The sequence below is a fragment of the Ambystoma mexicanum genome, chromosome 7q (genome assembly GCF_040938575.1).
Source record: "Ambystoma mexicanum isolate Mex_15411 chromosome 7q, UKY_AmexF1_1, whole genome shotgun sequence".
NCBI lineage: Eukaryota > Metazoa > Chordata > Amphibia > Caudata > Ambystomatidae > Ambystoma > Ambystoma mexicanum.
The window spans coordinates 831,002,146-831,017,082 of record NC_090941.1 but is presented as its reverse complement, the minus strand read 5'-3'; the positions used below and the strand labels follow the sequence as shown (position 1 = coordinate 831,017,082).

Below are 14,937 nucleotides of genomic sequence, written 5' to 3'. Positions count from 1 at the left end.
GTCCCGTGTCTGGGCCTAACACCCGCTACCCCCTCCGCTTCCCCTGTAGCCACCTCCCCCCCAGCCTGCCCTCTGCCCTGATTGGCTGACTCACTCGGTCAAAAGTAACACTCCCAGGGCAGCCCGCTGCCTGGCAGCCCCCACAGCCAAGGCCCCCAGGCAAAGGACGGCTCGAGATCGTATCTGCAGGTATCCGCAGGTATCCGCAGGAGAAACAAGAAGCAAGCGCCCACCAAACAGTAGGTGTGGCAAGGGTGGGGACTGAAGCAATTACTTCACATCAGACAACCCTACCACTCAAACCTACAAGCCCTTCTGTTGTAAATTCATGTAGCTAGACTGTACTCCAAACAACATTGAGCACGCGTGTCCCAAAAGTTGAGCTTAGAAAGTGTACCTAACAGCGTAACTGTAGGCTAGTTCATTTGAGAAAGTGTGCCTAATAGCGTAAATGTAGTGTAGTTCAACTTAGAGAGTGCACCTAATAGCGTAACTGTGGTCTAGTTCAATTTAGAAAGTGTGCCCAATAACCACATTATGCCAAAGCTGAACTTAGAATTGTCCCTAATAACGTAACAGTGGTCTAGTACAATTTAGAAAGTGTACCTAATAAGCATAAATGTGTTCTAGTTCAACTTAGAAAATGTGCCCAAGAACGTTACTATAGTCCAATTCATTTTAGACTGCGTGAATGTTCCCACCCTATGGCATAGTCGAACTTAGAAAGTGGGAATAATATCATCCTGTGGTATAACTGACCTTAAAAACGTGAATAATACCTTCCTGTGGTGCAACTGAACTTGGAAATTCTAAATAATATCAACCTGTGCTACTGACGAACTAGAAAGAGTGCCTAACTGCGGTATAGCTAAAAGTTTGAATATCATCCTCCTATGGTTCAGTTGAACTTAGAAACCATCCCTAACAGTGGTATAGATAATCTTAGAGTGTCAATAATATCTTCCGGTGTCTCTGCTGAACTTAGAAACTGTCCATAACTGTGGTATAGGTAAACTTAGAAATAGGATGCACTCTCGACTCTGAGACTCTGACCTAACCCTCTCGCACCAAGTCAACAACGTCTATAAGTCCTACCACTACCACCTCAAAATTCTCAGGCGCATTTTTCCATACCCCTCCTTTCTGAACAGACTCTCCGCGGTCCAATCAATTGTAATGTCAAGACTGGACTATGCCAACTACCTCTACCTCGGAATCCATGCGTACCACCTGACTAAACTACAAAGAGCACAAAATGCCGCAGCCAAACTGCTCACACCTCCCCAGCTCTCAAAACTCTGCACTGGCTTGCGGTTGCCCGAAGGGTGACCTTCAAAACCTTATGCATCTCTCACCGAGCAATGCATAAAACCGGACCTCAATATCTTCAGGACAAACTAAAACCCTACCATCCACCACGCACTCTAAGATCAAGCTCTGAACGCCTCCTAGTGATACCAAAAACCAACTCAGTCACGTTAGGTGGATCATCATTCTCAGCCCTGGCCCCCACTCTGGGGAGCTCACTTCCACCCCACACTCACCGAAGACCTCATGACTTTCCGCAAATTACTGAAAACATGGCTCTTCCCCTAAAAATAGACTCTTAACACAAACAGTATAACAGCAACAATAAACGGTAGCCCGTGGTTGCTGTAACAAAAAAAAAAAAAGAAAAACAGCATTGAGACACGGTCGAGAAAAAATGAAAACTAAAACTGAACTGCTAGTGTAAATTAAAATGGATAAACTGAATAGAACGAATGAAGTGGATGAACGGAATGAAGTAGATGAAAGAAATGATGTAGATACAGTGGGTGAAACAATGCAGTGAATGAAAAGGATGAAATGATGCAGTGGATGAAACAGATGAATCAGATGCAGTAAATGTAACGGATGAAGCGGACAAAAGGGATGAAATGTATGGACCGGACAGAGTAGATGGACCGGACAGAGTAGATGGACCGGACCGAACCGACAAGCTGGCTTCACTAACTATGCCGATGACACACAGGTACTCCTACCCCTCTCTGGCTCCTACGACCAGGATGCGGCTGCTCTCCACTTAATTTACAGCACCATCCAAGCCTGGATGCCACAAATGGGCTATGACTAAACAGTGATAAAACCAAGACCATAATAGGCCCCAAAGAGGTTTTAGCGAAGCTTGAACAACAATATTGCAACTTCACCATAGACAATTCGATCATCCCTGTCTCGCCATCTGTCAAGGTACTAGGGGTCTACTTAGACTCTATTCTGTCCATGACACGTCAGGTTAGCGCCATTGCCTCAGCCTCTGCCCATACTACGAAGTTCATCAGATGTTAAACCTTATCTTTCCAAACATAATTGCCTAGCGCTACTATTGGTGCAAAACTAGATTACTGCAACGTCCTACTTGCAGGAACCTTTACGAAAAATCTAAACTGTCTCCAGGTTATCGAGAAAAACGCTCTTAGAGCTGCTCTCAACATACCTAAAAGGGACCATATCTCTCAAGCAAGACGTGACGCGCACTGGCTCCCAGTGAAAGACCAGATCACATTCAAAATGCTCACACACAAGTCACTCTCACTCAATGCTCCATCCTACCTCTCCGACACCATTTCACGAGAGGTATCCTCTCGCCCGAAAAGAATTTGTTACGCCAACAAACGCTGCATCCCAACCATAAAAAGGACCAAAGCAGGAGGCATTTGGTTCCCCCATATTGCACCCAAACTCTGGAATGCTCTTCCCAACTTTCTTAGAGCGGAACCATCCCTCTTAGCATTCAGGAAAGCCCTGAAAACCACCCTTTTCAGCGCACCTCTTCCTCCCCCCATGCCTGCCCCCAGACTGTCTTCTACTCCATGTTTCTGTAACTAAGATTGTACTATATGCATTTCATTAGGTTTTGTACTATTTAACTAAGCAAATCTTATGTAACAAGTGCCACGATGCCCAAGGGCTGCTGTGCGCTTTACAAATGTGAATAAATAAATATGCGGTTGCAACATCGCGCCCAGTTTGTCACACCCCCAGTTACATATATGGCACATGCAACAGAAGCCCCTCTTGATTGTGAGGACCTTTCCTGACCACTCCAACAAGAATATGTTAGAAATGTTCCTGTTACACTATATTGCAAAGCAAGAGAACTCCTTAACAGCACTGATTTACCAGAAATAAAAAAGGTTTTCAGCCCACAACATACATGTGTCATGGATCAAACGAGGATACTAAACAGATCTACACATTTTTGTCAAATACCATTACACATTTAATTACATTTCTGTTGGAACCTACCCAAAGGAATGTGATGCTGTAAAAAGAGAGCATGATGAGATAAGGCAGATGATTGGGTTCCATTTTCAGAGTCACCGGTGGGTTCATCTTCATCTTGGACTATAAAGCTACTTAGACTCCCATTATCATCTTCATCCTCCTCCGGATCACTAGTTTCATTTGGTGTGAGAGGAAATGGGAATGATTCTTGATCAGCGGTCTGATTAAATAAAAGGAAAACATTTTCACTAATATTCAAACGGATTTTGCAAAAAGATTTGTAACACCTAAACTGGATATAAAAAAAATATGTAATTAAAAAAGAAAAAAGGATAGCACACGTTCTCACACACCTATCGAAAGCAAGTAATCATCCATTGAGGAAACGCTCAGTCAAAAGGATGTGCTGTGGAGTATTTTACAGTTTGTTAAAGAGGTTTTTGGTACAAGAATAGTGTTGGTTAGTCAATCCTTTTGTACATATTATATCCCATTTGTATCCCAGTCATATTCCCAACTTCATTATTCTACAGAACAAACATATGTTACACATATTTCTTATATGGCCTTAGATCTTTAGGTTTACATTTTAAGAAGGAAATTACATGTGCCTTCTTTTTGCAAAGTAGATCTTTTCATTTTTGTTTGTTTTGATCAGTAGATCTTTACAAAATATATAAAAAACAACATCAAGCCGATTTACCACAGTAAAAATAAAATTTTCTTATGAGAAATTTCTCAGAAAAAGAGGACAAGCTTTTTAAGAATAAATCCGAGAAAATAAACCGTAAAAGAGAAAAAGGAGAAAAAACAAAAATAAATAAAATAAAACAAAAGCAAAGTAGATCTACGTTTGGTCCTAATGCACTTTTTAAAAAATAATTTGCGTTTCACAATGACATGCTTCAACTGGCCGGCAAATTTCGGCTGGTCCGTATCACAGTATTTTCTGGGCAATTCCTCGTTTTTCCATCCATGGCATGCATGTCGTCATATGAATACTTAAATGTACATTTGTATCAGGAATATATACAGATTTGACTATTTTCTAGAATCAGAACACCATCAATGCTACCTGATGTATGAGAGTGGAATAACCCATTTCAGCAAACAGTCCAATTCAAGCCACAGCCCATCCCAGTTGCCTTCCTTGGAAGTTAACCTCTATTTCAGAGACACTGAGCAATGCATTATGAACAACCAAATTAGCTAAAAATCATTCATGCTACATGTAAGATTATCTTTGTCTTATAAGACAGCACTATTTTCAAACATAGCATTATCAGCCCAAGAGACGGCCTCAAGGATGCAGGCAACCACATACCTCATTGGGGATCGTTCTCTGTGGTGCAGTCTGACATTCTTGTGATTGGAGTACTGGGGCATGTTTAGCAAGCAACATCAATTGTACGGTGGGTTTAAATAAATAATTGTAAAAAAATAACATTTTTTTAAAAAAAGGAGAAAACAAAACTAGACCATTTCAGACATCCCAGAGCTTCATCCAGTAGCCAATTTCAATACCCAGAATACATTGCTCTGGGGCTCCAAACTGGAGCTGAACATCCAGTAAAGTCTGCTGGTGGAGTTGTGGCATGCGTGGCTTTTTCGCTGAAATGGACAGAGCGGTGATGGCCCAGGGAATGGGGTATGATGCATGTAGATCACCATTTTGTATTTCTATGGCCGTGACATGCACCTGCAGTGTGTCATTTGCAAACACCAATTTATTTGGTATTGAAAACCTTTGCTCCTCACGGGTGCAAAGGCTATATAAGTGGTGTTTAATCACATCTTTGGCATACTTTGCACATGCATTTATTGTTCACTTTAAGCAGTATACATTTTTGTAATTTATTTTATGTTTGGACATGTAAAAAATGTTCATCCTTGCTCTTCACAACCTTAAAAGTTTACAATGTTTTGGAATGTTGGATACAGCGTGAATTTATTTCAGTTTTAAAATGCAACATATTTTTTTTTTAAAAAGGGCTTCTCATTTAATGCTGCATTTAGTTCATTGCTTCCACAGACAGTTGTTTAGGAATTAAGGCCTCTCTACCTGCTCGTTCAGGCCTGTCCTATATGTTCCGATAGTAGTGTACACAGTTGTCCTATTTCTACAGCAAAACGGATACCTTATAGCAGGAGGCAGCTTCAAACATGAAGCTCAGTGTCCACTGCATTTACATCAAAGCAGTCCACTTGCGACTCCTATGGTAATCGGCCTTCTACGCCACTCCCTCTGTCTCGCTGGCTAATCTGCATCCCCCCTTGATTGCTAATATTCTAAATACAAGCACTGGCACAGTCAATAATGTTGGCGTTTGCAGTTCTTCATTGCAATTTATAGCAATGAATTTGGATTGGCCCCATACAAAACAGCCTAGCTCAAAGATCATGCAAGTTGTAGGGCCAGTCATCATGTGACCGTTATAACGAGTTGATAGCCAAATAAACATTTCTCAAATATTAAAAACATTCCTAAAATATTAAAACATCAGCTGAGGCAAAGAGGCCTGCACAATATGCAGCCCATAAAATGAGTTTGATCTCTGTACGACCAGCATGTGGTTATCAATGTTTAAAACACATTTTAGCTACAATTATCCGGGAATGTAAACAATGCCCAGCAACATGGTCTAAGCCCCAACAATCTAACCACTAGCCTAAAACATAAGATTGTACCACTCAAACAAACGACAGATACATGATATGAATTTGCACTTGGCACTCGCAGATGGCCAGTGGTTATTGACTCTTGGCGAGAAAGAAATGGTATGCTGTGTGCATGTGCAGAACTGGGGGGGCTGGGTGGGCGAGTACGTTTTGTATGCACAGCTAGAAACGTGCAAATTGAAATGTGTACACCTATATCAGACCTGTATGAGACCAGGTGTATGAGGACATGTACATCTTAATAACTGTTTGCAGGGAAGTGAGAATCGACTAGAACAAAAACGGCTAGGAGGAAATGACTAGACACGCACCTGCAACCTTTGGTTCTCCAAAGCAGGGGACTAAAACTCCCGTTGGTCAAAGCCATCATTATCCAAGGTGCAGGACGAAGGGAATCCTAGTATAAAACATCTGGAGTACCAAGGTTTGGCAACTCCTGGACTAGGATGAAGGCCCAATATGATGGAGAAGGCCTAGGATGAAGAATTATGATGGAAGAGGATTCTGAGGAAGGACTATAATTAAAAGGTACTAGGACTAAGGAGGAGAAGGACCAGGACGACTGAGAAAACCAATGCTTACAAAGAAGAACTAGGGAGAAGGATAAGGGAAAAAGGTCCGGGATGAAGAATAACGATGGCGGAGGAGTAGATGTTGCAGCAAGAGTTGAAGGTGAACTGTGCATGCAGTGGGAGCCAGGGAAGGTCGATGAGGGCCGGGGTGATGTGGTAGTATTTGCGTAGACCCTTGATGAGGTGTGCAGCCACGTGTGGGACACTTCTCGGGGGCACAAGGGAGGACGACGGAAGGCCTTTGAGGAGGGTATTGGCCCCATCCACGTGGGATAGGACCAGCGCTTGAACGGTGTATCTAAAGCTGTCTCGAGGGAGAAAGGGCTCGACTTTCTGCAGGAATGAGAGCCGATATCAAGCAGTCTTTGTTTTCTTAGCTATGTGTGTCTTGAAGGAGAGGTGTTTGTTGATGTGGAACCCAAGGGACTTGGCGCAGGAGGTGAGCTCGGGTTTGAAGCCATCGGGGTTCCTGGTTGATAGCCAGGTCTACTAGTCTGGGTCAGTTTTGTTGGCGAGGAGTAGGAATTCTGTGACCCCACCATTATTGTTTTATATACGTTTCCACAGAGGCAGCCACGTGACGCCCATCTTTCTTTTCTCTCCCCCCACTCCCTATCCTATAATATGCCACACTACCCTCATTTACCTTTGTGCTCGGTGTAATCATTCTTCACTGAATAGAGGGGGGGGGGCAGAAGAACGATCCGCTCCCATGACCAGTACCCATGGAAGAAATAGTTTTGTTGTGCTTATAACCTGGGAAAAGACAAGTATCCCCCACAAAGAGAGGAACCTAGACCCTTCATAAATTAACCCAGCCTACCACCAGCGCCACAGGAAATGTGTTCAGTCTTGCAGCAACTGATGGAGATTCCTTATTAATTCTTAGATTATTGTTAGTATAGAGTTGGCTGCAATTGGATTCTAGATGCTGAGGCTGACCAGTAGATGCGGAGGCTGACCAGTATCCGAAAAGTACAATGCAAAATGATGAAAGGGATCTGAGAATTTGCGCCAAACTTAGTTTTAATCCAATTAGAGCACACAGAAGCCCTTATTACATGTGGGCACAACACCAAAAAAAGGTCCCTCGACACTTTTTTCTACACCTAATAATATTGGTGGTTCATCAGGAGGGGTTTTGACATTATTCTGACTTTATACCTAAAATAAAGTGTAATTGCTTAAATTAATGATATTTTGTTCACGGACACGAATATAACATGCATCAGGTTAAGCTCTAGATTAAACTTTCTCACAGTTTATGGAGAGAAGGTACTTACAGAATTGTGAATCTTGAGCATCCAGCATCAATTTGTTTTAATCAAGTAAATTCAGAAGCTTTCTTGATTTGTCAATCTTTTGTCTTTGGCTTATGTGGTTCTCTAAAGCAAGTTGTGCATCTCTGCATCTTCATTTAAACCAGTTTGGCATGTGCCCAATAGACATATCCATAAAGCTTCTCTTGATCTCAAGATCTTTCCTTTATTTTCTCCTCGTGGCGGCATACAGATTCTTTCGATGCCAAAGAATTTGATACCATCCTTAGATTCTTCCTGAGGTTCCCGTTGGAAATGGTAGCCTAATGGAAATCTTGTATCCTTATTCTTTATTGTTCTCAAATGTTCCAATATTCTAATTTTCAGTGGTCTAATGATGCTGTCTATATATAATTTTAGGCAGATGCATTGAATGGCGTATACGACACATTTTGTGTTGCAGTTTTTAAATTGCTTGATTTTTCTGCTTATTCTATTTGGCATTGAAATACCATTTACTGAATTGGGACATATTTTACATTTGCCACACTTCAAATTATCTACCAGTGATTTCTTAGTCCACATTTGTGGAAGACCTGTTTGAGTTTTGTTTACAAAATGTGAAGGGCTTAGTAGATCTTTTAGGTTTTTTGCTTTTCGGAAAGTTTGGCTTGCTGCATCATCCAGATATACTGAAATGTATTTATCCAGTTTTAGAATATGACAGTTCTTAGATAAAAATGGATCTGATAACCTTGGTCTTTGAACCATATGTGGTTATGAACCTCGGAATTTGTCTGAATTGGTTATAGAATTAGATTTTGGTTTGTTGATTAGCAATTCTGCTCTTGTCCGAATTTATGTTTTTTGTGATAGGTCTTCTGGAGATGATGGCGGTTGTACCCTCTTGCTTTGAATGCATTTATTGAGTCTTTGGCATGTTTCTCATATTCTTGATTTTATGTACAATTACACTTGATTGCAGTATTCTCCATATGGGATATTTAGAATCACATGGTCCGGATGCTGCAGTTGGTTTAACAAATAAAGTTATATGTATTGTATCATTTTTGATCTATAGTTCCAAGTTCAAAAAATTCATTGAGGGTATGCTTTCTGTTAGGGTAAATTGTAAATCGTATTCGTCGTTTTTCAGATAGTCATGATATTCTTGTAGTTCTTTCAAATGTCCATTCCAAATAATCAGGACATCATCAATATAACGACCCCAGGAAAGAATACAGTTGTTTGTAGTGAATGCAGCATGTTGCCAGGCATATTCTATTTGAAAGTGGCCCATGTAGAGATTTGCGTATGATGGTGCAACCTTTGCACCCATAAATGTTCCCTGTTTCTGTCTGTACAGTTGCCCGTTGAAAGTAAATATGTTATTTTGAAGTGTAAAGTCCGGCATTTCTAGTAGCATTTCATTTTGTTGGTGGAAAGAGACAGATCTTGTTTTCAAAAAGTAGATGTGGTTTCAATACCTTTCGTATGTAGGATGCTAGTATAGAGTGAAGAAACATCTAGCATAACTAATCTGTAGTTTTACTCCCAGGTTACTGATGCTAACTGTTGGATAACAGGTTAGGTGTCTCTTATATGAGATGGTAGTACTAATACCAGAGGTTTTAGATGTTTGTCGATATACTGAGAAATTGGTTGCGTTAACGAGTCAATACTGTTTATGATTGGTCTGCAAGATGGAAAATTGTCAAAAGGTTTATGAATTTTGGGAATTAAATAGATTGTACCTAGTACCGGGAATGGATTGTACATATAGTCATGTTCATCTTCTGTAAGTAGACCTGTTTCCAAACAACGAACGGCCATAGTTTTCCACTAATTTCAGGAACAGACTTGTAGTACATTTTTCTTAACAGTTCAATTGGCTTAAATGTTAGACAGCTGATTTGACATAGTCTTCTGTTTTGATCAGGACAATATTACCTCCTTTTTCTGCCTTCTTTATCGTTATCGAAGAGCTCATCTTAGTCGTTCGAATTCCAATTTCTCTTTCAATGATAAATTGTGATGAATTTTGGGATTAATGCCCGAGAGATAGTTTCTTCTTAGGTCTTGCTGGGTTGCTTTATAGAATAGTTGCTTTCTAGAATATATCCATCGCATTGTCAGATGCTAAATGGGGAGTACATTTTCACTTGGCTTTTAATGTTGTTTCTTCAGACAGGCCCATAATGGTATTGAGATCAGCAGAAAGAGATTGGATTGTGTGTGGTTCATTTTCTTCTTGCATGTTGCGCAAGTTAGCCGTGTCTTCAACATCTGTTACTGTTAAATCTGATGCAATGTATGTGGTTTTGGTTGGTCTGCTCGGTTATGTTCGAGAAATACTTTAAGCTTAAAACGTCTACAGAACTTATACAGGTCAACATTGGTAGTGAAGTAGTCAGAGGTCCAGTGTGGCTGAATGAGAGTCCTTTATTCAATATGGTGTGTCCAAGTGTGTTAGATTAATTATTAGGTTTTCTTATTGTACCTTGTATTTTTTTTTATCTTGGTTGCACGCCTTTGTAACTTGATGCAAGATTTGGTACAACTGCCCCTACCTCTCCTTGTCCTCTTCCTCTTGGGGTGAATGTATTTGAAGTTGGTGGTCTATACTGGTTCCAATTTGTTTGTTGGTTTATTCTGACATTTTTGTATTTGATATATTTGTCTAAAAATGAACAGCTTCCTGGAGGAGCTGTTGTGATAATAATGAAGATGAGGCCATTTCAAGTTCGGTATCACTCTGACTCAATGTCTGATGATTGTGGCGATATTTGTATTGATAATGACTCTTGTGGTCTGGCCTATTGTGGTGATTTGGGAAATCTGGTAGTTTGAGGTCTTTGGAAAGTATATACCCTTTTAAACGTATAGTCCATCAAGTTGCTAAAGACTCTTTTCTATTTTTTGATGTTAAGTTCCTTGGTATACAAGAGTATGAAATCATCTAGGATTTCATCATTTTTAAATGTTGCTTCCGGCATATTTATTGCCTCAATATCTTGTTTGATCATTAGTATCTCCTTTGTAATCTTATCATGAGCTTTTTATGCATTTTGTATCAATCTGTGCATCATTTCCTTTGATGCATTTGTCAAAGTTGTTCCCACTCTTTAAAGCCAACTAAATCATCCTTTTCAAATGAGGGGAAAATACATATTCAGAGTCCTCTGGGAATTCTTCCTACTTACAAATATTTTTCCATAGTTTTGACTTCTCACCAGTTAATTTTTCTGTAGTTGTTCCAATTTCTCATCGTTTTTTCAAAGATTTGCTTTTATTCTCATTAGTGTCTTGGTTAGGCAACGTTTGGCCAGAGGAAAGCTGTTCAGCCTCTTGATCTCATGATTGGTAGTTTATTGACATACTGTAATTTAATATTGCGTAAGGGTTGATGTCATCGATTATTTAGGTCACCCGTGGAGTCTGCCTCGGTTGCGTTGGGAAATATGTTCAGCCTTACAGCAACTGATGGCGATTCCTTATTCATTCTTTTATTAATTGTTAGTATAGAGTTGCGTGCAATCAGATTCTAGATGCTGAGGCTGACCAGTATCTGAAAATTACAATGCAAAATGAAGAAAGTGATCCGATAATTTGCGCCAAACTTAGTTTTAATCCAATTAGAGCACACAGAAGCCCTTATCACATGCGGGCACTATATCGACACGTATATCTCCACCGAATAATATTGGTGATTCATCAGGAGGGTTTTTGTCATTATTCTGACTTTATACATAAAATAAAAAGTGTAATTGTTTAAATTAATAATTATATTTTGTTCACTGACACAAATATAACATGCATCGGGTTAAGCTCTAGATTCAACTTTCTCACAGTTCATGGAAATGGGGTACTTGCAGAATTGTGAATCTTGAGCATCCAGCATCAATTTGTTTTAAACAAGTAAATTCAGAAGCTTTCTTGATTTGTCAATCTTTTGTCTTTGGCTCTGAAATGCTTCTCAGGTTAAGTCTACCCAGGGAGCCTAGATCACAGCAAGCACCTTTCTCCGGAGCTGCAATCCGGAGGTCCAATTCACACCATTTCTATTTGTTGTTGCAAAGGGCGATAAACACAACTTGCTCATGAGACCATACGCAAATGCACATCTCCTGTCATTCACAAATTTACACCTGTTACACTGACTTGCACATACGAACGGGCATGACTAAAAAAAAAAGAAAAGTGAAAGCAAGTGCAAGCCCCTTGAACAAATAAACCTGTGAAAGGGAACATTTTAAAGGTTTTGGGGAAAGTGAAATACTTTCAAGAAAACATGTTTGCAGAACAAATATGTTCTTATGGAGTTATACCAGTTTGGAACAAGGGCAAACGGCTACAGGAGTACATTGCTTTGCGTGTGTGTGCAACAATCAGGTTACTCTGTGTGTGCATTGGCATGTCCCTCCTTTGACTTCCCAGGAAACTGCCACTCTTCCAGACATATCAATTTACAATACAAGTGCCTGAGTTGTGAGGGAGTTTTTGGGAGGGCTGGGCATATGTGTACGCACAACTCATTTCCACCAATTAAGTCGCATGTATGAACTGGTCGCATACAGTCTTTCAGCATTTTGTGAATAGAGTGCTGCTGCAAACAAGCTCTTCGGACTGGCCTCATAGTAGGTCTGATTGCACAACACAAGTCAGAAGTGTGAAATTACCACAATAGGGAAATATGAACAAAAAAAACAAATCTTTATCACAAAGGTGAGCAAAGACACAGCTTGCAGAAGGGATTAATAATAGTCTGTGTGGAAGGGTGCTGTTGTGCAAACTGTAATGATGGCTGTAGAGACTGGAGTCTCACGAGCCGACCTCTCGCGAGACTACGGAGCACAAAGGGATGTGGGTTCAAGGAGCCGGCATTCTTAGAGCAGGCTATGCAGTAGAGACACTGCTGCCCCACCACCGGCTCCTGAACATTCTCCAAGACAATATCTCCAGCTTACCTGTACAGTGCTGTAACTGTGTGGCTCAATATGTTCAATATGTTGATTGATACAATAAAGCTGTAATACCAAACCCCCGTGGTACAGAGTGATTACTGGGGGGGGGAGGGAAGGGAGCACAACTATGGACCCATCTTTAGAGAGCTCCAGCTGCAGCCCAGAATATCCTACAGATGGCATCCTTTTCCTGTGGATGGCTAAATATAAATATCCTTTTCCTGTGGATCGCTTAATATAAAGTACATTGGATTTGATTCCAAGATGGCCGGCGCGACAAGTCAGTGTGAGCTGCGTGAGCTCCGTACACCAGTCACAGAAAGGAGTGTAAAGACCCACAGCACCCCGGAAATGCTGTCCCCAGCTTGTGGGTTGGGGGTGCTCCGATTGAGGCGGGCACAACCCCAGAAGATTTCTCTGCCCCGATGCGAGGGAGGCCAAGTCCTTTAGTCTGCAGTGTCAGTGTCACACAAGGACTGGCAGCTGCATAGGACCCAGGGCCGGCGGCAGTGAGTAGAAGTGTGAGAGTACTCCCCCGGCATTGGAAACAACAGGGTGCTAGGCCTGAGGTCCCCCTGCAGATCTGGAACGGGAGGTCGCCACCGCAGCAGTGCCAGTGCAGGGACCTGCACAGCCCGTTTGGGATTCACGGTAGGTTGCAGATTGCGGTGGCAGCCCAAGCCTCATTAAATCAAAGGCCAGGGCTCAAGCAAACGCGGGGCAGTTCCACAATGGGAACACAAAGCCTTACAGGAACAACAAGACATACATGCAGAAACACACATTTAGGAAACGAGCAAAGTTGAAGACACGACCTGGAAGCTCTGGGGCATTTGTCTATGGATTTTCCAAGAGGGAGCCTTCTATAGCAAGGCTTGGGCTGTGCTGCACTCCCATCTGGGAGGCCTTTCTACCTTCTGGTGCCAGCAACTGCAGGATGCAGTTAGGGGGCAATACAGTCTGCCTTATGCTCTCCCTGAGGAGGTGTACTTGACCAGCAGCAGTGGGGGGGTGGGAGGGGCAACTCTCAGTCTGACAAAGGGTCTACGACAAGGGATCTTCACACCCAGGAGGGGCCCCCAGCAATAAACTGAGGGGGAACATCACGCAGCCCCACCCCGGTGTCCAATGGCAAAACCAAAGGTTAAAGACACGAACCCAGTTGTAAAACCACCTAGGAGCACACAAGGAAGCACCATACAGAAGTGCTGGGGTCTAGACACATGGTCGGATATCAGGCCGAACTCTCCTGCACTCCCAGAGTCTGTCCATTCATCACAGTACCAACCTGCGATAGCGATGAGAAAAGACGATCTAATGCAATGCTTCAGCAAATTTCAGGATACGGCAACTAACTCTTTCCAGGCGCATTTGGTAACATCAAGGAGGACCTGAAACTTACTCAGAGAAATTAAAAGTGGCATTGCCTCCCGAGAAAGACGGACGGCTATCACGGAGAGTGCTCTCCGGGAACTTACGGAAGACACTATGAAGAGTGATGAAACGCTGGAACAGCTGTCGCGTGTGGCCCAGAATCTGGAACTGCAATGAGAGGACCTGGAGAATAGGTTGCAGAGATCCAATATTAGGCTCAAGAATCTCCCAGAAAATGTCAAGGACAAAGATCTCAATCGACAGTGCAGCACATGTTCAGATACCTGTTAAGTGTGGAGCAAGGGGGGGGGAGATCCCCTTGGACCGTATTCACCGGGTGGGCCCAAAGAGAGGGGAACAGAGCGATTGGCCTCAGGATGTCTGGGTGGTTCAAAATAATGTCATAAGGAACACGTACTGGAGATGGCATGCAAGGTGGGCCCAGTGAAAAGTAACAAGGTGGTGCATCTGTTTCAAGACCTATCACAATCAACAATCATTCAGGGGGCGAGGGTCCGTGGTCCGGTTCTTGTCTCAGAAACAAGTCAAATACAGATGGACCTTCTCTTTCGGCCTGGCTTTTGTCTGGGAAGGGCGACAACATTGTATCTCGACATTCGAGGAAGGGGCGACCATCTTACACCTAGACGAGGAACCTCCACTCAGCAGAGGGTCTGGAAGGGCAGAGATCCCCTCCCCCCCACCAGGAAGGCATGGGAACGGTGGAAGGTGGGAGAAACAGAACACCTCCCGGAAGGCTGGATCGAGGCCAGAACAGGGGGCTTGGGGAAGACACCACATGAGGATCAATTTTGGACT

General features: G+C 42.2%; 1 protein-coding gene across 1 annotated transcript in view; it reads right to left on the bottom strand.

Annotated features, from left to right (window-relative positions):
* CCDC82 (coiled-coil domain containing 82) overlaps positions 1-14,937 on the bottom strand; it is a 362,315-nt gene that overhangs the window by 318,157 nt on the left and 29,221 nt on the right. Inside the window, exon 3 of the mRNA XM_069639163.1 lies at positions 3,292-3,490. Within this exon, the coding sequence (XP_069495264.1) occupies positions 3,292-3,490 (199 nt within the window). The remainder of the gene's footprint in view (positions 1-3,291; positions 3,491-14,937) is intronic.